We start from the raw sequence: 26308 nt of genomic DNA, 5'->3' as shown, positions 1-26308 counted from the left end.
TGAAAATTTGAAATTTTAAAATAACAATTCCATCCGGGCTTGGACAATGATTGAAATCCTAATCTTTGTTCCATAGCTAAGTTTGCGGGTTAAATGAGATTGATGCTCCATCTGGGCTATAGACGAGGGGATTGAAATTCGAATCCTATCATAGTTATAGCTAAGTTTGCGGGTAATTATTGGGGCTTATTAAAAATACCCGGTGCAAAATCCGGAGGTATATAATTAATCTCAAGAAAGTGCATATTTTTGTTTGGGATTGTTGAGATGACGGAGTACTGGATTGTAACACTTGCACTGATTTGTCATAGGTCGCTAAGCATTCTTAGGACAGATTCTTTTGAAGTTGCATGAAACTAGAATGACATGGAACACACTCACGTTTACGTTAAACTGACAGTGTATTGTGAACAATCAAAAGTTTTTGTGGTTTTTCGTTGTTCAAGTTGAAACTTATCGGAGGTTATGTTGTTCATGATTCATTCTTACTTATGTCATTGTTTGCATATTGTGTTTTTGCATGTCTTGCTCGAGGGCGAGCAAGGTTTAAGTATGGGGTGTTGATAAGTGCATTTTTTGTGCATTATTTCGTGATGGGTTTTTTTTATTTTGTGTGCATTCATATTGTTTTTATGTATTTTTATGTGTTTTAGTGCATGAGTGTATTTCACTCCTCGGGTTAATTTTGTAGGAAAATGAATTGTTGAAGAGTGAATTACGGAGCAGATTTGTTCAAAAAATCAAATTTAATTTTAGAGAGATTCAAATCCAATCTCGACTATTCAGAATAAAGTTCAAGGTTTTTTGAAGCTGCTGTCCAAATTTTAGCTTGATCCGACGATTAGATCTTGAGATATGAATTTTTCAAAATTGTCGCTCACAGCAAAATTTTAGTGTTGCGCGCACACGAGAATTGAGCTCGCGCGCGCGCGAGTTGCATGTTCACACTCTGTTTTTTGTTCTGCGCGCGCGCGAGGCTTCTACAGGCGCGCGCGCGCATGTTCCAGCGTCAGATTTGTTCCGAAAAGTTTTTGTTTTGGAAGAAAATTAATTGGTAGGCGTTCCGGACCATATATATAGAAGATATAACATATTTTTTAGGGTTTGGAATTTCCAGAAGGCAGACAACACAGATGTGGCGGCTACAGGCTTGGGAGAGAAGATTTATCTTTTCTTTTCTTCTTTTTATTTTTATTTTTGAATTATTGTTTTTAATTATTGAGTAGTTTATTTTCAACCAAGACGGCGTGATTGAGGCGAACAAATTCATGTAGAAAACTTGGATGTTTGTTTGGGATTTTTCAGAGTTGATTTTATTTTATTGGTTTTCAGATTTATATTTGTCTTGTGAATAATCTGATCGACTGTTTGCTTGCATGTTAATCGATTCCAAGCCGAGAGAGGAGGTTTTGATTTTGATCACTTTGATAATCAACATATTGTAAAATCGACTAGAAATAGAATTCGGTTTCAGTGTGCGGTTTGGGTGTAAACTGAATTTCGCAAATATTTAAGGCATTCAAATTTGATTAGAATTACGAAAGATTAATCCGTCAATATTTGAGTAGGTTTGATTGTTCTAGAAATAGACCTTTGAACAAGATAGGAGAATTCTCGTGATCTAAGATTAAATCTGAGTCCTGAATCAACTACATGTTACATGATTTGTTTGGTACCTACGTGTGTCTTGGTTGTCTTTGTTTTAATTAATTTTATCTTCAGTTATTTTTATTCTTATTTCTTAAGCAGTTTTTATTTTATATTCTTATATTATTTAAATCAAATTGCTCTTTATGATTTTGTCTAGATTAAGTAAAATAATTAATTTTTGAGAATTGACTGCAGTCCCTGTGGGATCGATACTTGGACTCTCTGTCCACTTTACTATTACTTGACCTAGTACGCTTGCTAGTAGATTTATATCACACCGATTTTGCCGGTCATCGACCGATACCAAGGCTTGGCTCTTATTGATTTCTTCTGTTTAATTCTCAATCTTGCATGATAGTGATAATACTTAATTTTAATTGTTTAAAATTTCAGTAGTTAAGTCAAAAACTCATAAACCCCCTTTAGTTTATTTTGAACACATTAAATTTCCCTTTCCTCGTGGGAACGATCCCTACTCACACTACTACATATTCTTCTTTATCTATTGAGTTGGGTAATTTGGGCATGACGTGACTTAGCGCTACCACATGATCATTTCTGTTGGTGCCAAATTGTTAAGAATTGGCAGCCATATTCTCTATCAGATTCCTCACTTGAACTGGAGTTCTATCCACAAAAACTCCTCCACTGGCCGCATCTAACATACTCCTGTCATGAGATAACAACCCTTCATAAGTGTATTGAATTAACAAGTTCTCACTTATCTGATGTTTCGGACAACTAGCACACAGCTTTTTGAACCGCTCTCAGTATTCATGAAGTGATTCCCCTGTAAATTGCTTGATCCCATAAATTTCCTTCCTGATATTCGCTGCTCTGGAAGCTGGGAAATACTTCTCTAGAAAAAAAAATTTCATCTCAGTCCAAGTCTTGATGGATCCAGAGGGTAAATAATACAGTCAATCCTTTGCAGCACTCTTCAAAGAGAAAGGAAATGCCCTCAATTGAATCTGCTCCTCTGTCACTCCATGGGGTTTCATACTTGTGCAAACCACATGGAATTCCATCAAGTGCTTGTTAGGGTCCTCACCTGCAAAACCATGAAAAGAAGGCAATAAGTGAATTAATCCAGATTTAAGCTCAAAAGTAGAATTATTTTCTAGAGTAGGAAAAGTAATGCATAAAGGTTGTTGGTTTGGATCAGGAGTATCCAATTATCTTAGGCTCAGATTTGCGTTAGCAGCTATCTCTTCCTCAGGAATTTCAGAACGAATTTCATCCTCTTCTTGTCTTCTACGAGTTTCTCTCCTTAGCCTTTGAAAAGTTCTTTTGATCTCTGGGTCGTAGGGGAATTCTTTGTCAGAAGAGTACCTGAAAGCATGAACGACAGAGAGAAACTAGAAACAAAGAAAAGAAAAGAGAGTGAGATTAAACAAAAATAAAAAGAACACAATAAATTTAACACCGTTCCCCGGCAACGGCGCCAAAATTTGGTAGCGCTTAATCATGTCACGCACAAATTACCCGACTCAATCATATAAACAAAATACGTAGTAGAGTGAGTAGGGATCATTCCCACGAGGAAATGGAAATTTAATAGTGTTCTTAAAAATAAAATAAAAGAGTGTTTGAATTTTTGAGATTAACTACTGAGAATTTAAGAAAATTAAAATTCAAGTTTACCACTAAAATGCAAGATTAAAATTATGACGAAGAAATCAATGAGAAACAAGTCTAGGTACCGGTCGACTACACCCTTGATATTATTCATTCAATCATCGATTAACTAAAAATAATTAATCATATCAAATATTCATCATTGATAATTAAATTCCTGTTTCACCTTAATCTTAGATAATTAGACACCAGCGTTCTAGATTAACCCTTACCAATAAATAAACCTGGATACCACCGATCTAGATTTAAATTTAAGGTAGCATTCAAATGAGTAAAACTGATGAATCTAGACAACACAAATACCACCGATTGTATTTTATCTAGTCAATTGTTGTTCCTACGATTTAACAAATTCACCAGCAAAAAATATTAAACGCAGTTGCTTCACAGATTAGATGGTTCAAATAATTACGGATTTGAATTCTAATTTAGCAGTAGATTGTATAGCGAAATCCTAAGATGTCCAATCCAAAAATCTCACATACAAGCATGAAATAAAACAGAACAACTTTTGATACTCAACAATAATCAAACATTAAAAATTCGAATCTCATGAATAAACAAAATCAAGGGTTCGTCTTCCTCAATCAAGTTCTAAGGTTTAGCCACAACGATTCATGAACAACCGAAGAAAAGTCAAAAGAAAAGAAGAAATTGTCTGAAAAAGATAGAACACAAAACCTAGCCGCCAAAAGAAAACTTCAAAATCTGATAATTCACTCTGAAAAATGGAATAAAGGACCTAATAAAAGGCTAGAGTCCAAACTAAAAGAGTTTCCAAAATTAAGAATTCCTCTTCCCGAACAAACCCGCTCGCTCGATCGAAAAAGATTGACCGATCGAGCGAGACCAAAATTGTAATCCTAATGTTCTTCAAATTCATGCGGCCGCTCGATCGGTAGAAGTTAACCGATCGAGCGAGCTAAAATTACAGCGCCTACTGCCTTCAATCTTCATACGACCGCTTGATCGGTAGAACATTGCGGATCGAGCGGCCACAGTAATTTCTTCATAATTGCTTGCATCATTTTCCTTGCTCCAAGGTTCCGTCCATATGGCCTCCAAAATGCACGACCTACACAACAAACCGAGAAACAGATCATGCATACATAAAATATGAAATAAGAACAAAATACGTAATTAAAACACATAAACGAATGCAAAACAAAAATTGAATGACATTAAAATATGCAACACAAACACAACTATCAAATTCCCCCACACTTACTCCTTGCTCGCCCTTGAGAAATTCATGTAAAAATAGAATGAAAACACAACAAACACATAAACAAGGATGAATCATTCATAACATAGCCTCAGAGAAGTTTTTTTTTTCACACAAAAAACAAGTTCATACATAATCTCGATCATCAATGATACACCTTCAGTCGAATGCGAACGTGTGTGTGTGACATGTTACCCCAGCTACATGCAACTTCAAAATACAAGTTTCAAGACTGTTCGCCGACATTAAACAATTCAGTGCAAGTGTAGTGACCCTACCTGGATCCACTAGCTAATCAGAGTTAAGAGCATAATTAAACATGCATTAAATAAATCGTTGCGGAAGACTTAAATAAAAACAGACCGGCAGAATACAACCGGTTAAACCAATTCGATTTATACAACCAAATCGAATAAATAGCCTAAAGGCAAAACCTACAGCTAATCCTGCTGTCTTCACTGGTCACTGGCTACTCCAAGCTCCTGGTGCTCAATCCTGCACCTACACCTGCCCCGTCGAATGGGGTGTCCAGGTACACAGAAAAGACTGGACGTGAGCTCTAAGCTCAATATGAAAGCACTTGGTAAAACATACAAATATGATGCATGCAAATGATAGGGTATCCATATCTGGGATAACTGTATATAAATGCTCAGTAATGGCGCCTAGGACATGAGTGGTACAACCCGGGGAGCAAACCCTGTCGACACTGCTCATTCCTATAGGACGTGGACTGTGTCCCCAGATGCTAACTACCCATGACCCGTCAGTCACTAGGCACTAGACATCACCAGTCCAGACAGGGCTGAGCGGCCCTACATGGCTCATCTCACAAGATGGACATGCACAATATGATATGCACATGTTGCATAATAATATGACACACAAATGCAACATATAAGCATGCAAAACCCGCTGGCTATCTCAGTCTGTACTTACGTACCTTTCTACAGGCAGTTCCTAGCAGTCCGCTCTAGGTTCCAAGCCTATATCAGCTCCACAATGCAAATACCCATGCATCAATAATTAATCTCTAAAAGCCTTAACTAAGCTATTGCATACTCCTAAATAATTTAAGGAGACCATAGCTATACCTGCGTCCTTCGTCAGCCCGCTGATGACAATTGCCTCAAAACTTAGGCACATCTTCGCCTCGACGTTGGGATCGCTATGCCACTTCCGGATTCCCAATAGGATGCCTAGAACTCCTTAGATCTGAGTTAGAAGGCTTAGGAATCAGAGAGAAGAGAGGAAAATGTGCACTTTGAAATGAAATCTCGGCCCCCTATTTATAGACGGAGTTCGGAGCCTCCGAACCCGGTTCGGAACGTCTGAACATGATCGGAACCTCCGATCCCGTCTTCGGAGCATCCGATCGCCCAATATTCCGTCAGCCATTATGTCACCTTGCTGACGTAAGCGATGATGTGTGCCCTGGTCCCGATCGGAACGTCCGATCTTACCGACGGAGCTTCCGATCCACTTCGGAGCCTCCGATTCTGAGTTCGGATCCTCCGATCCAGTTCGGAGCCTCCTGACTTGGTTCGGAGCTTCCGAACCCTCCGGATCCTTGGGACCTTCCCGGCTATTTTCGAGTGTCCTGAATCCATTTCTGGACTCCGTTAACCCATTTGGAATTTCCTTAATCATGTTTTACTTAATCAAAACATGATTACACGATTAATATACTCATTAATCGCTAATTCTAGATACGGGTTACTACATTCTCCCCCCCTTAAAAGATTTCGTCCTCGAAATCTAGGGTAACACCTCGAGAACGTAAAAGAAACCCTTGCTCGAATGTCTGGTCGAAATATCCTCCGACACACTCAGACTCCCGTCGAATTCTCTGCAAGCTTCATTAATGCTGAACCGCATTAACATTTTCCCAACTGAAAATTACTGCGCTACTGGTTGACAATCGAACTTCCTTAGCGCTAGCGTATCGTAACTCTGATACATCTTTCACTTGGACCATGATCTTCCTGACCACGAAGGATACAGTACCCACTTGATCAATATCATCGTCCCAAAGTAATTTTAGACTAACGAATACCAAGTCATAACTTGACTGGTTTTATTGCATTCGTCGAATTACTTATCGAACCTAACCATCTAATGGTTCCAAAAGTTCTCGGTGCTCAACACCTCTAGTCAGAAAAACACTAATCCCAACATTGTGCTGACACATTCTAACATGAATCTCGCTTAAGATAATCCAGTGGACTCAAGTCTATACTTCAACGTAACTGTTCACAATGTTCCCTAGACTGGTTATCCTCCCCACTCTCCCTGAAGCATAACCGGCTTCCCAAGGAATACTGGAAACTTAAACCATCATGTCTAGTACATTCTGCTGTCCACGTTTCTTAGCATAACCTCAACATTGTGCCTTGATGAAAACTATCATCGATCACTAATAATGACACTAAGTCATCTCCTAGCCATTGGCCTGCGAAATCACGCATACATTGCAATAGAAGTCATTACACCTCTGATGATCTACATCGTCTCAACCATAGGTTATTCACCCATTAATCTCAATCGTTGGACATCCTCCTGATAGTCATACATACTCGCAACCACTGTACACACATCAAGAATAAGGAAAGCTCTCACCAATATGCTCGACTGGGACATTCCACAGTACATAGACATATGGAAACGCTTCCTATTTTGTCTTGAAACTCGACAGTTATTGCACCTGGTATAACTCAACTCAGAGTCTTTGATAATACCATCAGCTCATACCAACCTCCCAAGGTTGAACATACTGATCCTGGAATTAAATTCCAACGGGTTCTCAATGGTCAAATCGCTCCCTTGCTGAATGCATTAGTCTCAGCACTGAACGATCTAATTCGTCGATTCCTAGTCAATCCTGAGAAATACTTGTGCTCGAAGTAACTTGTCACACAATGCTCACTGACTTGAAAGAACAAACTCGATCCGTCACGATCTTGCGAAATCTTCGATCCCATAGGCAAACCTCGTTGGCTACTAAGTCGATCCTTGACTATCTCAATCACATATCGCACATCACTCGCTAGAAGATTAGTGACACAACCTGCTAGATCTCGAGAATTAGATTCCAGCTAATGTCATACCACACGATTAGACAACTAATGTTCCTTGCTAATGTCCATTAGCATTTCCAACTGCTCGTTGGATCTAACCACAACGGTACACATAGATGCCCTCACTTAACCGAAATGTCCGGTCAACAATCTTCACTATTGTTGTTCAATGGAAAACTCTCACATGAAACAACAACATAATCCTTTCCTGCCCTATTGCTATCACTAAGAAATTGATTAGATCAATATCAGTTTCCTTCTTAACAAGAATGCACTATACTGGAAACTACCAACTCCTTTGCTTGTTTGTCAAGTTAGCACCTAACTTGATCATACAAGTCCACTTGCAATCGTTCCCGATTACAGCAATCCCAAAAGATTCATCTCTGGCTATCATTGAGACTAAATAACTCAAATCTCCGATTTCTCTGAGATGGTATTCAGTACTCATCCCATAAGCATTACTCGACAAAATACTATCCCAAGTATTTCTTAATTGCTACATCCTGATTAACCCTGATTGGCTCAACCAATCGAATTTGTCGATCTACTTAAACTCGCACTTATCAGATCAAACCACCACTGATCATCCAACCTACATGGCTCGGTCAATAATTATGACTCAGCTGCCACAAAGAACCCTTTCCAAATAGTGTCAGATCACAGTACATAAATAGTTTACTTGGCACAAGTCCTGCGCCTTTTCAACACTACTTAGCGCTGCTTCGTATTCTGAACTTAATCATCCTAACTCTGACAGAGTTACCCAATAACCACTAGTAGTCACTAGCACAGATCCCGTGCCACCTTAACACTACTAATCGTTGTCTTGTTCACCCAAGGCAAACATCAAGATAAACTAAGCCCATTTCCATCCCATGGAAAATCCTACGCTCAATCTCTGAAAATATCAAACAGTACTTAGCGCAACCACTGGACTCACTATCCTTACCTCGTTCATTCAGAATGAACACCACGGCTCGTTAAGTCCAAGAAGAATAACTAAAGAATCCCAAGGATTTCCACAATCTTCGAACACTCTCCTGATCATATCCCTAGTTAAGGTTGTGCAATAGTTCAAGACTAAGGTAGCTTACCTCAATAACCCACCTGGACAACCACCAAGGTTTCACGATCATAGGCCATGCTTCCCTCACATCTTAAATAGTCATGTACAATCCTCAACATCTGATATAATCCCTCGCAGATGAAGTCATTCATCATGGAGTAGTCCTCGTATTTGAGTCTAAGTCTCGTAACAACATCCCATCCAATATCTTGGATAATTCCTATCACAAGGAAATTCTAACCACAACTCTGATGACAACCCATAGCCATCGCTGGTAAAATCCATCCACCTACTAGATCCGCATGTCTAGCAGTAACTTAAAGGTTAAAACCTATCTGCTCAGAGTATACACTTGTCAAGAAAATCCCTTCATGACTGGTTCCCATAGCAAAAAACTCAATGTATATCTCTGGCTCCCCAGACGATATCGAACCATCAATATCAAACCTGATATCTAATCCAAGGTCATACCCTGTCGTGACTGTCACCAAATCCCTAGACTGAGTAGCCTTCCCACCGCCATCTCCTGAAGCACAAAGGCTCCCAGATAACACTGGCATAGGGTCGCGCCCCATCACGTCTAGTCATGGTCATAGTCTACAACTCTTGGCATATACTGGACCTGGTATCCCGATGAAAACCCATCATCACAAGCCTCAACCTAACAAAGGTCAGAAAGCCTACTGTTCTCAAGGAAACAACCTAGAACAAAGCCCAAATGTTCTAAACCCAACAATACCCTTAATGCCTCCAGATGAGTCCACTCATCGCTGGCACTAACTCAGTCCATCGACTAACTAGGTCAATCCTAGAAAAACGCCTAGACTAGCCGCAAGTCACACTTTCATAGTTGGCCCACTCAAATCCCATGAGCTACAATAGTTGAACGCTAATCAACTAAACCCAATCCAAACTTTTGCACAATCATGCAATCATCCACGAATTGCTGGATAAATAAAACATGTATCATTGCTTTCATTTATGTACAATTTCTCAATTACAATCCCATGTAATATATACAGTATTCAAAATACAATGAAATGTACAATCGAACTTGAAATGATACAAATAAAGTATGATGATTCTTTACAACTGAAATACTGTTTACAACTACATCAATACAATATTTAAATCATCGTACTAATCTTGTTCCTTGAGCATGAAGCTTCTAATTGACACACGCATCGATACAAGCATACTCCCGACCAAGTCTCTCTACATGTCCTCCTACGAAGAACTCCGGAGAAATGGCTCGTGATAGATAACCAGCTATGCTTTGCGTCAGTGCATGTCAGTTGACCCCTTCTGCTCACGATCTACCATCAGCATTCTTCTTGTATTTATATCATGCTTTTGAACATGAAGTTTCCCGTGTGCCTACCGAACGCATCGATACAAGAATACCGGCAAAACCATGTTCTGCATGAGGTTAAAGACCTTACGCTCGAAACCTGTCATGCCTTAGGCACTCGAGACATTCCCTGGTGAAGGTCTATCTGACAATCTCTCCAGCTACTAGTGGAGAATCTTCAGAGTAGTGTCATCATGGTATGGACGATATAGATGCAAGCATCAAGTGCATCCCATCCAATGCTCTGCCACTGCCTCTGGCATCTGGTACTCGATCCAAAACTAGGATCCACATGAGTAAAAGTCTTGAAAACTCGGACACGATCCATCACTCCTGTCCGTACTTGCTGGAATCCCATAAGCCAAATCTTTAGAAATCCTGTCGATGACGATAGTCTCTGGCAAACTAATTGCCGCATCATCACCTCTTCCAAGGTCTCATCCATCCTATAAGGATAACCCAAAGTCTCATTACTATATCCCAAGTCTCTTGCATGCATATGCTCTGATACCAATAAATGTAGTGACCCTACCCGGATCCACTAGCTAATCAGAGTTAAGAGCATAATTAAACATGCATTAAATAAATCGCTGCGGAAGACTTAAATAAAAATAGACCGACAGAATACAACCGCTTAAACCAATTTGATTTATACAATCAAATCGAATAAATAGCCTAAAGGCAAAACCTACAGCTAATCCTGCTGTCTTCACTGGTCATTGGCTACTCCAAGCTCCTGGTGCTCAATTCTGCACCTACACCTGCCCCGTCGAATGGGGTGTCCAGGTACACAGAAAAGACTGGACGTGAGCACTAAGCTCAATACAAAAGCACTAGGTAAAACATACAAATATGATGCATGCAAATGATAGGGTATCCATATCTGGGATAACTGTATATAACTGCTCAGTAATGGCACCTAGGACATGAGTGGTACAACCTGGGGAGCAAACCCTGTCGACACTGCTCATTCCTATAGGATGTGGACTATGTCCCCAGATGCTAACTACCCATGACCCGTCAGTCACTAGGCACTAGACATCACCCGTCCAGACAGGGCTGAGCGACCCTACATGGCTCATCTCACAAGATGGACAGGCACAATATGATATGCACATGTTGCATAATAATATGACACACAAATGCAACATATAAGCATGAAAACCCGCTGGCTATCTCAGTCTGTACTTACGTACCTTTCTACAGGAAGTTCCTAGCAGTCCCGCTCTAGGTTCCAAGGCTATATCAGCTCTACAATGCAAATACCCATGCATCAATAATTAAGCTCTAAAAACCTTAACTAAGCTATTGCATACTCCTAAATAATTTAAGGAGACCATAGTTATACCTGTGTCCATCGTCAGCCCGCTGATGACAATAGCCTCAAAACTTAGGCGCATCTTCGCCTCGACGTCGGGATCGCTATGCCACTTCCGAATTCCCAATAGGATTCCTAGAACTCCCTAGATCTGAGTTAGAAGGCTTAGGAATCAGAGAAAAGAGAGGGAAAGGTGCACTTTGAAATGAAATCTCGGCCCCCTATTTATAGACGGAGTTCGGAGCCTCCGAACCCGATTCGGAACGTCCGAACACGATCGGAACCTCCGATCCCGTCTTCGGAGCGTTCGATCGCCCAATATTACGTCAGCCATGACATCACCTTGCTAACGTAAGCGATGACGTGTGCCCTGATCCCGATCGGAATTTCCGATATTATCGACAGAGCTTCCGATCCACTTCGGAGTCTCCGATCCTGAGTTTGGATCCTCCGATCCAGTTCGAGCCTCCTAACTTGGTTCGGAGCTTCCAAACCCTCCGAATCTTCGGGACCTTTCCGGCTATTTTCGAGTGTCCTGAATCCATTTTTGGACTCCGTTAACCCATTTGGAATTTTCTTAATCATGTTTTAATTAATCTAAATATGATTACACAATTAATATACTCCTTAATCGCTAATTCTGGATACGGGTTACTACAACAAGTTTCACAATCAAGAACTCTCCTCTCAACAATCCATCAACACAAAACAACTCTCTTGAGATATAATTATGCACCATCATATTTTGCACCCGACATTTATTAAAATTCCCAATAATTACTCGCATACTTAGCCACAACTAGATAGGATTTGAATTTCAATCCCCTCGTCTATAGCTCGGATGGAACTACAATCCCATGAAATCCGCAAACTTAGTTATGAAATAGTGAATAGAATTTCATTCACATTCCAAGCCCGGATGGAATGAGAAAACATACTGACATGATGCATGCAAAATGAATGACTGGGTAACTTGGTATAGTGATCAAATCCTGCTCAGACTGGCGCCAAAGTGTGAGTAGTACCATCGGGGACTCAAACCACTAGGTAACTCCCTCACTCCAAACCAAACGTGGATATAAAATGTCTAAGAACACTAGAGTCCGCACGACCTGTCGGCCACTGTGACTCTTAGTATCTAACCATCCAAAACAAGGGCTTAGCGACCCTACTAGGAAAGCTATCTCAAAGGAGAATCAAGCTCAACATGATATTTGCACTTGCAACATAATATATCAAAGCAGTAAAACATGGATCATGACACATAAAAATGCAACATATAAGCATGCATACTCACTGAAAATCTCAGTCAATACTTACGTACCTCAATAATTTTCCTAGATGTACAGGCATCTACAGTCCATCACTACAAGTCAAGATAATCATACAACACTAATACTGATCTAAAAGTCTTAACTAAGTGACCGACTTAATTCGGTTGGAACTAGCAAGTGCACTAGGTCAAATAATAGTAAGTGGATAATGAGTCCAAGTATCGATCTCATAGAGACTGTAGTTCATTCTCAAGATTTAATTATTTAGCTTAATTTAGACACAATAATAAAAAAAAAAGATGCGATGAATTAAATAAAAATTCAATTACTAAAAAAAAAGAATTAAAATTGCTGAAAAATAAATTTAATTAAAATGAGACAACCAAGATACACGAAGGTACCGACCAAACCATGCAAACAAATGGCAAAATCTAAGATCCAATTTTAATCTAAATCACGGCGAATTCTCCTAATCTGTTTAACATTATATTTCTATAATTTGTTAAAACTATTCAAATTATGACGGATTAATTTTCATAATTCTAATCAAACTCAAATGCATTAGAAACTATGAGAATTCAGTTTTCACCTAAAGCCACATACTGAAACCGAATACTATTTCTAGTCGGTTTAACCATATGTCAATTATTGAAGTGATCAAAATTAATTCCTAATCTGTCGACTCAGAATCAATTAACATACAAGTAAAAAATTGGCCAAATTATTCACAAGATAAAATATAAATCCAAAAATCAATAATTTTAATAAAAATATGAAAATACCAAATAAAAATTCACATGTTCGACAATAATCTGTTCAATCCAATCTCATGGTCTAGGTTGAAGAAAAACTACTCAAATAACAAAAACAGTATTCAACAACAGTTTAAAAATCTGAAGAAGAAAGGAAGAAGAACTCGAATGGAGCGTTCTTCAATCTCCAAGCCTCCGCCCTAGCCGCCTCACGTGTTGTCTGCGTGAATCTCTACATCCCTCAATCACGTTCTGAGTTCCTATTTATATGTCTTTGAAAGCCCAAGAAATAAAGTCCGAAAAGTTGTGAGTTTTATTTTCCGAAATGTTTAATTTTTTCTGATTCGCGATATTTCGCTCGAGCGCAAGTTGCGCTCGAGCGAGCAAATTTTTGCCCCATGAATTAATTTTTCACAGACGCATCACCGACGCCTAGGCGCCTGATTTTCTTCCTAGTGTGCAGTTTTCTTGAAAAAATAATATACAAGTTCTAGCCATCGGATCGAGCTAAAATTCGGAAAGCAGCTTCAAAACATCTTAAAATTTATTTTGAACGGTGAAGATCGGATTAGTATAAATCTAATATCAAAAATAATATTTTTACTATTTTTGCTTTGTAATTCATTCTTTTGGCTCTTCTCTTGCCCCAAAATCATGATTTCTTCGCAAATTCCTACAAAAATCAATCCGGAGAGTGAAATTCACACATATGCAATAAATCACATAAAAACACACAAAAACACAACGAGACAATACGAATGCATGCAAAATAGACATAAAAATAACATAAAATAATGCACACAAAATGCAGTTATCACTAAGCTAGTAAATACTTCATAGTAATAATAGGGATCTCGGACTATACCTGCATCCGTCGTCAGCCCACTGATATCAAAGGCTCTGACCCAATCACAGCTCCGCTACAAGCCCTATAACACCATGTTATCGTCCGGCCCTCGAGAAGAAGACTAAAACCCTAAGAAATAAACACTGAATCAGGTCAACACCTTAAACACATTAAATTGTGAGATTTCTCGGCCTATTTATAAGCAAGTGATCGGAAGCTCTGATATTTGCCTGTCTTCCACGTGCCAAACTGCCTTGTTCGGAATCTTCGATCTACACCTTCGGACGTTCTGATCTCATGCGTGTGATTACATGTCAAAACTCTGGCGACACATTACTAGTGTGCATGGCCTAACTCTTCGGAAGTTCCGATCTCACGTTCGGAAGGTCCGAACGTGAAGTTCTCCCATGGTTCACGTTCGGACCTTCCGAAATATCCGTGACAACTTTGACTCTTAGACCATTTTCTGACATCTTGGAGTTGATTTCTTGGTCCGATTAATCATATTAAAATCCTTTGACCAAGTTTAACCATTTAAGCTCGTAAAATGAAATTCGGGTTACTACAACAACCAATCCCCTCAAACGTATTGACCGCTTAAATCGGTGTGATAAAAATCTAGTGGCAAGTGCACCAGGTCAAGTTATAGATAATGAATAAAAATCATATGTCGAACCCACAGGGACTGTATATGTATGAGTATCATAATATGATTATTCCTAATAAATCTAGACTAATCAATAAAAATGATGAAAATTCAGATTTTTAACTCAAAGAAATTAAATTGAAAATAAAATTCAATTGAAAACGCAGCAGAAATTTTGGATTAAATTCAATATGGGAAAAGCTCGATCAAGGACACACGTAGATACCAGAAAAATTATGTAACAAGTAGTCGATTCAAGACTCAGATTTTAATTTTAGATTACAGGAATTGTAGTAGCCCGTAACCAATTAAAGAGATTAAGGAACTAATCGCATTTTTTAAACTCGAGTCCAGACGATCCGAAGTGGAGGATCGGAGGCTCCGAACGGGATAGGACGATCCGAAGGCAAGTTCGGACGCTCCGATTGTTCTGCCGACAGACGTCGTGGATGACGTCATTGTGCTGACGTAAGCAATGACGTATTTTTGGGTTCGGACGACCCGAAGTCAAGATCGGACGGTCCGATTGTGTTCGCAGGGCCCGAAGTGGAGTTCGGACGGCCCGAACTCCGTCTATAAATAGGAGGGCCGAGTTTCACTTTCAGTCGCACCATTCACCTCTTCTCTCTCGATTCCTTGGTCTTCTAGCTTAGATCTAGGGCATTCTAGGTGTCCCGTGGGGAATCCGGAAGTGGCGTAGCGATCCAGGCGTCGCAGGGGAGCTGTGGCCTAGTTTTGAGGCAACGACAGCAAAGGGCTAACAACGGACGAAGTTATAGCTTTTGCTTCCTAAAAATATTTAGGAGTATGCAATAGCTTAGTTAAGGCTTTTAGAGCACTATAATGATATTAGTATCATTTGGCAGTGTAGTGCGGATTATAGGCGTGGACCTAGAGCTGATAGCACTTGCCTAGTATATGATGTACGAAAGTACTGTTCGAGATATCCTGACTGAGTATGCATGTATTATGTGACTGCATGATTTATATGTCATGATTATATGCTGCATACATTTGCATCTTGTACTATCTCCTTTGAGATGTCTGCTAGTAGGGTTCTACCCTATCCTGTTAATGGATGGACTTCCATCGATTTGGGTCCGGCGTATCCGCTAATATTTCGGTATGTGAGCCACCTCCTGAAGCGACGGCACAACATGCTACATACCAGGGCCCGGTCTGTCTCTGTTATCTATTCTTGACCTCTAGTCAGTAGGCGGTTCACTTGCATTCATGTATACTCATACTCTCGTGCTGAGCGTTTTATGCTCACGTCTCGTACTCTGTGTTTTTGGACACCCTATTTCATGGGGCAGGTTTGCGATTGGATGAGGCGGGTGGATCCAAGAGGGGCTAGTCAGTGGTTGGCCAGCAGGAGCTTCGTCTAGGTTTATTCTTATGTATTGGATTGATACAGCTGTTCGATTTGTTTTTATAACTATTTGGGTATTTACAGATTCCTTTCCTTGGGATTGTATATTGTTTTTGGTTTCCGCAGTTTAATTTTGATTACTATTTTATTAAGTTAATTGCATTGCACTAGACGTAGTAGTTCTGTTTAGTAAGTGATCTCGGTAAGGGTCACTACATTTATGGTATCAGAGCATGCATAGTATTCTTGGGATTTAGATTCTGCATAAGGTAACCGTGAGGAACTTTTGTAGATGGCGAACTACGATGACCAGAGTAGCCATGGTAGTGGAGGTGGACGCTGGGGAGATGATGATCATGAGCGTCGTCGGGAACGTCATCATCGTCGTCGTGATGAGGATCGTTTCAGCGTACGTCGATTCTTGCAGATGGGTCTATGCGGTTGTGCATTGACTATCGGCAGCTGAATCGAGTTACTGTGAAGAACAAGTATCCTTTGCCTCGTATTGATGACTTGTTTGATCAGCTGCAGGGTACTTCAGTTTACTCCAAGATTGACTTGAGGTCTGGGTATCATCAGATGAGAGTCCGAGATCAGGACGTAGCCAAGACTGCATTCCATACTCGCTATGGGCATTACGAGTTTCTAGTGATGCCATTTGGATTGACTAATGCGCCGACTATATTTATGGATCTGATGAACCGTGTTTTCAGGGAGTATTTGGATAAATTTGTCGTGGTCTTCATTGACGACATCCTGGTGTATTCGCGCAATGCGGACGAGCATGTTTCTCACTTGCGGTTGGTACTACAGACTCTTCGGATGAGCAGTTGTACGCCAAACTGAGCAAGTGTGAGTTCTGGATGGATCGAGTGGTCTTTCTTGGCCATATCATATCCAGGGAGGGGATTTCTGTAGATCCGAACAAGATTGAGGTTGTGCTTAATTGGTCACGTCCGACGATGGTTGCTGAGATCCGTAGTTTTCTGGGTCTAGCGGGATATTATCGTCGCTTCATTTTGAACTTCTCTCAGCTAGCTCGACCGTTGACGCAGCTTACCCGCAAGGGTGTTGATTTCGAGTGGTCCTCCGAATGCGAGTAGAATTTTTGCGAGCTTCGAAAAACTAAAATGGTGATATTTTTGCTTCAACAGTTTAAAAACAAGATCAACGAGCTCGGTTGACATATATTTATTTTATTATATTTTCATCAATATATTACAGTATTCGTTGTTGTATAATTTGAGTTGTCAATATTTTCATGATATAATTTGAAATAAATATGGTATTTTTAAAATTAATAAATAAATAACCTTGAAATTAAATTATGTACTAATCAAATTTTATTAATATTAATTGGACTTAATAGCGGGTAAACTTGATTTTTTAATTTGATCATATACCAATTTTATATTTACAAAATTCCATGTACTAATTTGATATTTTATCAGTAGTTCATGTACCAAAATGAATATTACTCTTTTCGATAACAATATTTACATCTATTATATCGTAAAATTTTGTATTGATTTTATCATGAGATTCTGATAAATAAAATTTTTGTATTGATTTTTTTGTGACATAAGAATTTTTGTATAAATATTATTATACCCATAACACAATCTTAAATAAATTGTGCCTTCGACCACAAGTCTTCATCTACTCCATTTGACACCGTGACCAAATTCAAATTTTTCAGCAAAAACGTAAAAAATTTATAGAAATGTCTTGTCCACCGATTAATTTTCTACATCAGTAAACACTTTCTTTCCAAAAAAATAAAAAAATAAAAAAATAAAAATTTGATCAGTGCTAAGATTCAAAATCATCCCATAATAATGGGACTCTTGTTTTATAAAATATTATACAAAACAATCATATTTTCAATTAAACTTTTACAGCCAATTATTTGAGTATTTAAACTTTATTCTGTTACTACCAAACTTTTCTAAATTTTTGAGTTCAAACTGAGCCTATCACAAAAATCCCTCGTCGGGCTTCAACAATTCAACCTTTTTCAATACCCCAAAAGAAACCTCTAAAAACAAGCACATAATTTTTCTCAACACTGGGAATCTGGAATGGAGAGTTTCCTCAGGCATCAAAGTCCAAAGACAAATAAAATACACGGTATGACGCAATCAAACAGTTTGTGCCACTAATTCACACTATAGATTGGTTATGCAAGGAGAATTAGCAGTAGTCTTGGCTATCATACCGTCAATGCGAATACAAAGATGCTAAGGAAACGTAAGTATCAGCAACTACTGAAGAGCACAATCTACAAAATTTACAATATCATGTCAAACCCCACCCAATTATACCAGACTCTCTCTAACCAAACCCCGACCTAAAACGTGAGATCAGACAAATAATACCCTTTCACGAAGTATGTGTTATCTGCAGTTCCACTTTCATAGAATCGTACACGAACATCTCAAACTACTTAATCTTGATTCCTAGTGCATGCCTAAAAGCCAAAGAATGAATTCTATGTCTTTCTATTATCGTTACAGGAACATGAGAGCTCTTGCATGATGATAAATACAGAACAGATCGTCTTCAACATTTTGTAAACTTCAGCAAGTGAATTCACCTTCTTGGTAAACATTAGTAGGTCCAAATAAAGCTCTGCATAGAAAGAGAAATGCAAACATAGTTAAGAACCAGAGGCTCGAACCAGAGAGAGGTTAACTAGGAGTACAAATAAACGGTACCCTGTGGTCATGATGCCTAAAATTATGAACTTCTCTATAGTAATGCGCGAGTCACAAATACACCCTAGATGTACCCAGAGATATGTAGATGGAGATTTACTTTCTGCACTACTGAGGCTTATGTACCATATTATATAATCAGATTGAGTAAGCAAATCAATAAAATTACTTCACGAGGCTTATCTAAGTCATTTCAGACGAAGGATCTGCAAAAGCAGAAAACATTTCTTCATTGTCAAGGAAAATGGCAGAATTTCAGGGCAACTGAGTTCCCTGTGGGTTCCACAATTTAGCAAACATTGACAAGTAGAGCCAATTGAACCACACCATATATAATCAACGCAAGAGGCCATACGAGCTCTAATTTGACCCCTAAACTGAAGCCCTGTATCATCAATGAATAAGATAAAACACAATGGGAAAATTAATAAAGTGACTTTGTACCTCAGTTAATTACAATATGGTAAGCAAAGATAGCACAAATTCTCAACTGCAACATCTGATGACAAAACTAAAAGACCATACACCACTTTTTCAGCCTGCCGCTTTAACAGCTCCTGTTTCATCTATCTTTGAGCTCTTGTGCTGTAAAATTTCAACCCAGAAATATAAGGCGAACTACAACCGAAATGATTTTTAGTCTGCTACATGAGAAGAAAACGACCAACAGAAAGGAGGTCAGACCATTTGTCCTCTTGTTACCTTACTCTTCTTGTGCTTATGAATGTCATTCTCTTCATCTCCTTCTTGCTTCCTCTTCTGAAATGAGAGCATGCATTCAGGCAGTAATCAGTTAAAGGTCACAAAGAAACAAAAAAAGAAGACTAGAAAGGCCTGGATCAGTAAACTGCAAAGAATTCAACAAAGGTTTCTGGCACATAATAATAAACAAAATCTCACTCCAAAAAAATTATGCACGTTACAGCCAAGTTTCTCAAGAAAATTTTGTTTGAACAACCCAAAGCAACTAGTAAAGAAAACAGTTTTCTAACCTTCTCGTGGTGTCTTTTTGAGTGATCATTGCCAGAATCATGATGGGCAGTTTTATCTTTCTTCTTCTCCTTGTCTTTATCTTTACTTCGATCTTTATGCCGATGTTTATGCTTCTTGTGCTCTTTATCTTTCTCCTTGTCTTTGTCCTTGTGCTTTTTGTGCTTCTTCTCCTTGTCTTTAGACTCATTTTTAGATTTACCAGGAATAGTAGGAGCACCTTTATCAGACTACAGAACATCACATTTTTAGATTTACCAGGAATAGTAGGAGCTTCTTTATCAGACTACAGAACATTACAAACAGCCAGATTAGTTTTCCCAACACAAAATGCATACTTCCATAAGGTAAAATAATAAGGTTACAGTTAATGAGCTCAAATTTTTATTATTGTCAGAAAAGCCCAAGGACCATAATCAAGCAGTCAGCAGTCCAATGAAATTTTATAGAAGCAATGCTAATAAAAGCACTCACAGAAGAAAGATCAACACGAGTTGTGTCCCTTAGCAGAAAGGCTTCCCTAAGAATATCTAAGTCAAAAGGTTGTATTCGTGTCTTAGTATCCCTTGATGAAGATGCATCTTGAATAAGCTGGCCCAATTGCATCCCCTCCCCTTTCCTGATTTCTGTATCTCCAACAACGTTATGGAGATAGTGACTCTCTGAAATTGACACCGGAAGCGGCCTCTTGCAGAAGAAATCATAGTGTGGCAACAACTTGTAATGACTTACAAGATCCACAGCACCTGTAAGTTCTCTAGGCCCTAATTCAATGAATAGGTTCATAAGTTAATTGAAAATATCAAAACTTGATGATTTGAAACAATTTGAAATCTAATATATTGCTGAAGAATCCAGACTGCTGTAGATAATCATCTCGTTCAAAAGAAATTAAAACCATTATAAAGATGACGTGAGCTAAGCAACTTTGGCTTAAGCCTTTCAAGACATTGGATAGCACTTGAAACTCTAGAAACAGGGAGAAAAAAGAGAGAAAAAAAAGGCACATTTTCTGATTGTAAATCAGTATCAGAGTTACTTCTTCTATTATCTTAAAAATGATTCCATGCTGGAAAGTAAATGAAATAATAATTCCCGGCCCCAATGCTTGGGTCTTATGACCATGACTTCCATATACCACCTCTCATTCTCAAAAACAAGCTTCCTACAAACGAACATATTATTTATCACAACTCACAAGCTTGCTCTACATGAATAGAAAAAGCCAGTGTCTAGATTCCATTCTTCTACAACATGATGGGATCTATCTGCAAGTGATGGGATAGGGTCTCAATTTTAATTTTAAAATAAGAAATGCAAGAATTTTGATAAACTGGCATCATAGGAATGACAATAAGATCGCCTTCAACTAGTAAACATTAACTTCAAGGCAAATATATGTTTATCAATCCAACAAGCACCATTCCAACAAAGACTTCTCTCGATTTCAATTGACCTATGAATACAAATTCAAATTATATTTATTTGAAATGATTTCCCATAAAGAGGAAATCAAGGAGAATGAACAAGAAAAAGTTCCAAACCAACTCATGTGATACCAACATGTATATTCTTTAAGTCTTACCTCTTCCAAACTTGTTAAAATCAGGATCCATATATCAGCGTCTTATACGGTAGTAGCACATTACTGCCAGGGAATGTACTGGAAATAATAATACAAAAAACTGTTAATTCCAAGATCTTATTGCATTTCAAGTTTTTTGCAATTGTACAAAGTAATGTAGTGAAAGCAAAGAAAACCAAAGAACGAAACATTAAAACAGACCAATATAATCAAGTTTCCGTTCCATGTTAAGTTCCCCTACTAACACTGGATTGAAAAAGACAATCTTCACAACCATGTCGAGTTAAAAGAACTATGAGAAGGGGGGGAAACGGAAGCTCTGTCCAAAAAGTGAAAGTAGAAGAATAATCAAAGTTGAATTCATGGATCCCAATATTAAAAATGCTAAACACTGGTACAAAATAAGATGGTGGTCAACAGATTGAAAAAAGTATTAACCTGGCCATGTGGAACAAGTCATTGGCCTAGAAAATTTGGTTAGAATAGTGGGAGTGGAATTAAAGAAAGTCAAATGGTTATAAAGCCAAAATAAAAGGTTATAACAAATGGTGTGAACATAAAAATGGTGGTAAAAGGATTAAGAAGTCGAGAAAAAGTGCTTCGCACAAAACACAAGCACTGTTGTTTCCATATCTTATCTTTCTCACTTAGTTTGAAGAGGCGAGAGGTCCTATTAATTATTTAGACAAATAAAGTACTACATAAGCGTGTGTACGCATGCGACATAGAGAATTATTTACATACCTCAACTCTTAAGGGGTACTTGTTCGATCTTACTCATGCACCACAACTAAAGAACCACCTACAACCTTGAGATAAAAGAGATGGAAAGAATCTGTCAGTAAAAGCACAGGTCATAAAAAGCCCATTCAAATATTATGCATGTATCAAGAAGTCAACCATGAAACATGAAATGCTACTGCGCAGCCATCACAAACAATTATAATTCAGAACACATCATGATACCAGCATGCAAATGATTAAAACATTTGGCTGAGACAAAAATGGGCTTTCACTATGGCCATTTTAGTGGGGTTGGGGTGTACAGTTTTACTTTCTCCTTCCCCTTTAATCAGATTTAGCAGCAAAGAGGGGCCGGTGGCAAAGAAAAAGAACCTGAAGTTTAAAATTCAATAAGGTTTACTAATTTTTCGATTCAAAAACATGTTTCCCCATCTAAATTTGTATGTCTGTAGGAAATTGGATAGATATGCAACCTATTCCATGCTTTTACCCCAAGATTTAACCAGTTCATTACCTTTCCAGTACTATTCTCATTACACAATTATCTACTTTCATTCAAATTCTTCCACTTTTTACTCTTATCTATATCTATTATTTAGTAGGATATATTTACTCAAAATATTATGCAATATGGTTCATTAAAGACTTGTTTTTCAGTACTATGTTACAATATCCCACATTAAAATACTAAACTAATAAAGAGTTGCTTATAAACTCATGTGGGCACACCACCCAATAGGCAAGCCTTTTGGGATGGACGCCTTATAACCTAGCATACTATTGATTCTTCATACAAAGTTTGAAGCTCATCCAGGTCAGCAGTACGATCTTTATAGTCAAATAGCACTTATTTGCTAAAAGATATGCTTGCGGAGCTTTCATTTTAATAAATGGAAGCCATGAAATTTATACTTAAATCTGTAGCTTTCAACAGCATCTATACATTGACCGTCCACGTAACCCATCCCCAAAACTAATTCAATAAATCAACCAATTAGCAATTTAAACTACTTCCACAACCTAACTAAAATATCATGCCGGATTCCACTTCCACCTTATGCAATTTAAATAATTGGGGGAGAAATCCAAAACCAAATTTAGAAAATTTCACTTTAATAGCATCATTACCCATTAGTACAACTTTAAAACAACACGATTGAAGACCTAAAAGATTTAAAACTATGGTTAACAAAACGAGATTATTAATCACAGAATTAAACATAACCGAAACACACCTCGCGTAGTCCTTGACCGAGTCTATTTTTCGTTCAATTTGTTTATTAAACAAGTAAGGATGAGCCTAAACCCGGCTTACGGGCATTTTTTAATAAACAAAAGAAAAAACCAACTCCAGGAACCGAAACCCTAATTCGAAACAGGGAAAAACCAAAGAAACAAGAAATGCAACACAAGCCCAACAGTGCAGGAAGATTACACTCCAAAACCACGAAACCACAAATCCAACAGAACCAATCTTCAACGAATCAAGAAACGAGTAACCCCCGGTTACCTGGGTCAAACAGAAATAAGAATTGGAGTAGTTGGAATAAGAATCCGACGATCACCGCCCCAGCGAAGGAAATTCAGGTGAAGTCTGAGGTAAAACGTGGGATTTCGCAAGTGATTGGTGGGGAAATTGGGACGGGATCTAGTCGGGAGTTGGAGAAGAAGGGTGGGGTGGGGGGCAGTCGCAGCTGGGGTTCTTGTACAAAAGAACACGTGGTGCCAACTTAACGGCTGGAGCTGCCTCAAGTCAATTTATTTCTTTTTCAGGAATTGGGATTTGACCAAAACTATATGCAATTTTGTTATTGTGGGACGGATTTTTATTTAATTTGAATTGAATTATAAAAAATATTTTTATATTAATAATATAAATTTTGTAAATATAAAACTGGTCAACTCATGTCATAAATATACATTGTTTCACAAAAAACCTCTTCCACATTTACATTATACATTATATATATATACACATATATTAAATATAATGATTTCAAGGATTTTATTATCTATTGTTATCATTATCATATACTACATCCATCCATTAATGTAAATATATCGATTTATTTGTTTTTTTTTTACACGCATTAAAAAATCATTGAACAAATTTATAAACAATTTTCATATTTTGTCGTTATCTAATTCATTCAAAAACAGTTTGAGTATGACTTGTTAGAGTAGATGTCTTGCAAGCCAACCATTGGCTAGACATTTTATTGACTCAAGTGTAATAAACAATATTTTATATTAATATAATTAATCTTTTATTCAATTCGGAATTTAATTTATCTGCATAACCATGCAAGCTGCATAGATAAATACCTTGAATATACTATAGTAAATAAATATGAGGTTACATATGATGACAATCATGAAACACATATTTTAATTACTGTATATTCTAAATCAAGTTCCTAGTCGATTAGGTCATCCAAAATAAGGATAAGGATCGCTCGAGCTCGAGACTAGAATCTGTGATGTTGTGTACCACGTTTCATTGATATGGACATATAGATGTTCTATCATACAGATTGGTGCTCATACGATGAGTTCACTGAACTACCCTCCCTCGTACTTTCTAAATGGTTATCATTCATCGAGTGGATAAGTCTGTGGTTATTGTTGTACACCATTAGTCCTTACGACCCGAGACAACACTGAGGCTCTACATGCTAGGATTGTGTTTTGACTCGTTTACCAACTCAAAGAGGGTCATCAGGTGGCGAGATTGGGTATAGTTGCGAAACATGTAGGAGCTAGTGCATTGTAGTCGGGAATTCATCGCTCACCTACGGGTGTGGATATCATATGTGATCTTATGATATAATAGTGCATGGAGTCTCTGGCCAGAGTATGAAATGTGCATTAGGGTAAAGTGGTTTCTTAGTTACACATGCGATGCCACTATGTATTCTGTAAGGTCCAAATCCACTAAACTCACTTACGATGATTTTAAAATAATTTTTATGATTTTATGCCATAAATTGTTCAAGTTATGATTTAATGATTATGGTTTCATGAAATAATTATTTTATGTTTAACGCTTTCGATTAAGTTAATGGTTTCAGGTCGAGTTTGATTTTGGAATCATGGGACGAGGCTAACCTACGAACGAGATGATAGAGCGTATTTTTACAAACGTTTTAAGTATAATATTGATATGTTTTTTATGCATGAGTCGGGGGATGGTATTTTTATCAGACGAGTCGGGACGGGTGACTGACTGCATTTTAGAGATGAACACACATTATGTATTGAATGATCATTATCCTATCTATCTACTCGGTTCCCCACCCCATTACTTCTCATGTCCCCTTGTTCCCTTGACTCTGTCTTCTTCCCTATCCTCTACACGATTCTTTCCCCTTCTCTCCATTCTATCATCTTCTCCTTCTTGTTTCTTTATTGAACCTTCACGGTTCTTCAAGAAAGTCACAAGCCAAAGTTCCAAATCTCGTTCTTGGTGTGGTTAGCTCGTTGCCAAGAATCCGAATCAACTTCGTCTTCATTTCAAGGCAAGTACAAATTTAAAAGATTTTGAAACCCATTCAAGCTATTATGTATTTTGATATGAATTGTTGTGTGTTGAGATATTTATGCATGATTTTCATGAATTTCAAGAGCATGAAGTTATGATTTTACGAGATCGTGAAGCGTAGGTTGTTCTTGTCAAGTACTTGAGTTGATTCAAGAGGTTCATGTTCTTTTAAGATTTTAATGTTTTGAAGTTAGTTAAACCATGTTCAATTACAAGAAAATGAGCTTTGATGATTTATGTAGTTAGGATTTTGATTAAAAGAAGTTTATGTTTGAAGTTTGAAGTGTTGAAATTGTGTTTGGTGGCACCGGATTACCTATACTTGTTAGATTTTGAGGATAACAATTAGGGTAGTAATCCCAATGATATGAGGCCAATTCTATTTGAAAGCTAGCTTATTTATCTACAACTTTCATGTTTTGAGTTTTGTCAAAATAATTTTGGAAGATTGGTCAAAATCACCCCAAAGTGTGTAGAGTGTTTTGATTTCCCGGCAGTGACACATTTGGGGA

At 38.0% G+C, this 26308-nt stretch overlaps 1 protein-coding gene across 2 annotated transcripts; it reads right to left on the bottom strand.

Annotated features, from left to right (window-relative positions):
- Nucleotides 1-18314: 18314 nt before the first annotated feature.
- LOC140892352 (mediator of RNA polymerase II transcription subunit 19a-like) lies at nucleotides 18315-23991 on the bottom strand. 2 transcript variants are annotated; one of them, XM_073301215.1, is made up of 9 exons: nucleotides 23766-23991; nucleotides 22256-22320; nucleotides 21512-21589; nucleotides 20401-20690; nucleotides 19929-20156; nucleotides 19639-19695; nucleotides 19428-19521; nucleotides 18937-19321; nucleotides 18315-18850 (listed from the first exon to the last, which is right to left on the bottom strand). In XM_073301215.1, exons 3-7 carry the CDS (start codon nucleotides 21540-21542, stop codon nucleotides 19471-19473), a joined length of 657 nt encoding a protein of 218 aa, XP_073157316.1. In that variant the 5' UTR covers nucleotides 21543-21589; nucleotides 22256-22320; nucleotides 23766-23991; the 3' UTR covers nucleotides 18315-18850; nucleotides 18937-19321; nucleotides 19428-19470. The 2 variants fall into 2 exon arrangements, with proteins under 2 accessions (XP_073157316.1, XP_073157308.1); XM_073301207.1 differs by lacking the exon at nucleotides 18937-19321 and having other exon boundaries at nucleotides 18334-18850; nucleotides 19381-19521; nucleotides 23766-23989.
- Nucleotides 23992-26308: the final 2317 nt, after the last annotated feature.

This window comes from Henckelia pumila, chromosome 1 (genome assembly GCF_033568475.1).
Source record: "Henckelia pumila isolate YLH828 chromosome 1, ASM3356847v2, whole genome shotgun sequence".
In the NCBI taxonomy this organism is placed as follows: domain Eukaryota; kingdom Viridiplantae; phylum Streptophyta; class Magnoliopsida; order Lamiales; family Gesneriaceae; genus Henckelia; species Henckelia pumila.
The sequence above is the reverse complement of the archived record's forward strand: the minus strand, read 5'-3'. Positions and strand labels throughout refer to the sequence as shown.

What these genes read in the sequence shown, in the direction of transcription:
- LOC140892352 (XM_073301215.1), bottom strand. Translation starts at nt 21,542, where the DNA reads ATGGATCCTGATTTTAACAAGTTTGGAAGAG. An exon ending in CTCGTGTTGATCTTTCTTCT is followed by an intron (nt 20,157 to 20,400) that starts GTGAGTGCTTTT and finishes GATGTTCTGTAG; the next exon opens with TCTGATAAAGGTGCTCCTAC. An exon ending in ATAAGCACAAGAAGAGTAAG is followed by an intron (nt 19,522 to 19,638) that starts GTAACAAGAGGA and finishes GAAATTTTACAG; the next exon opens with CACAAGAGCTCAAAGATAGA.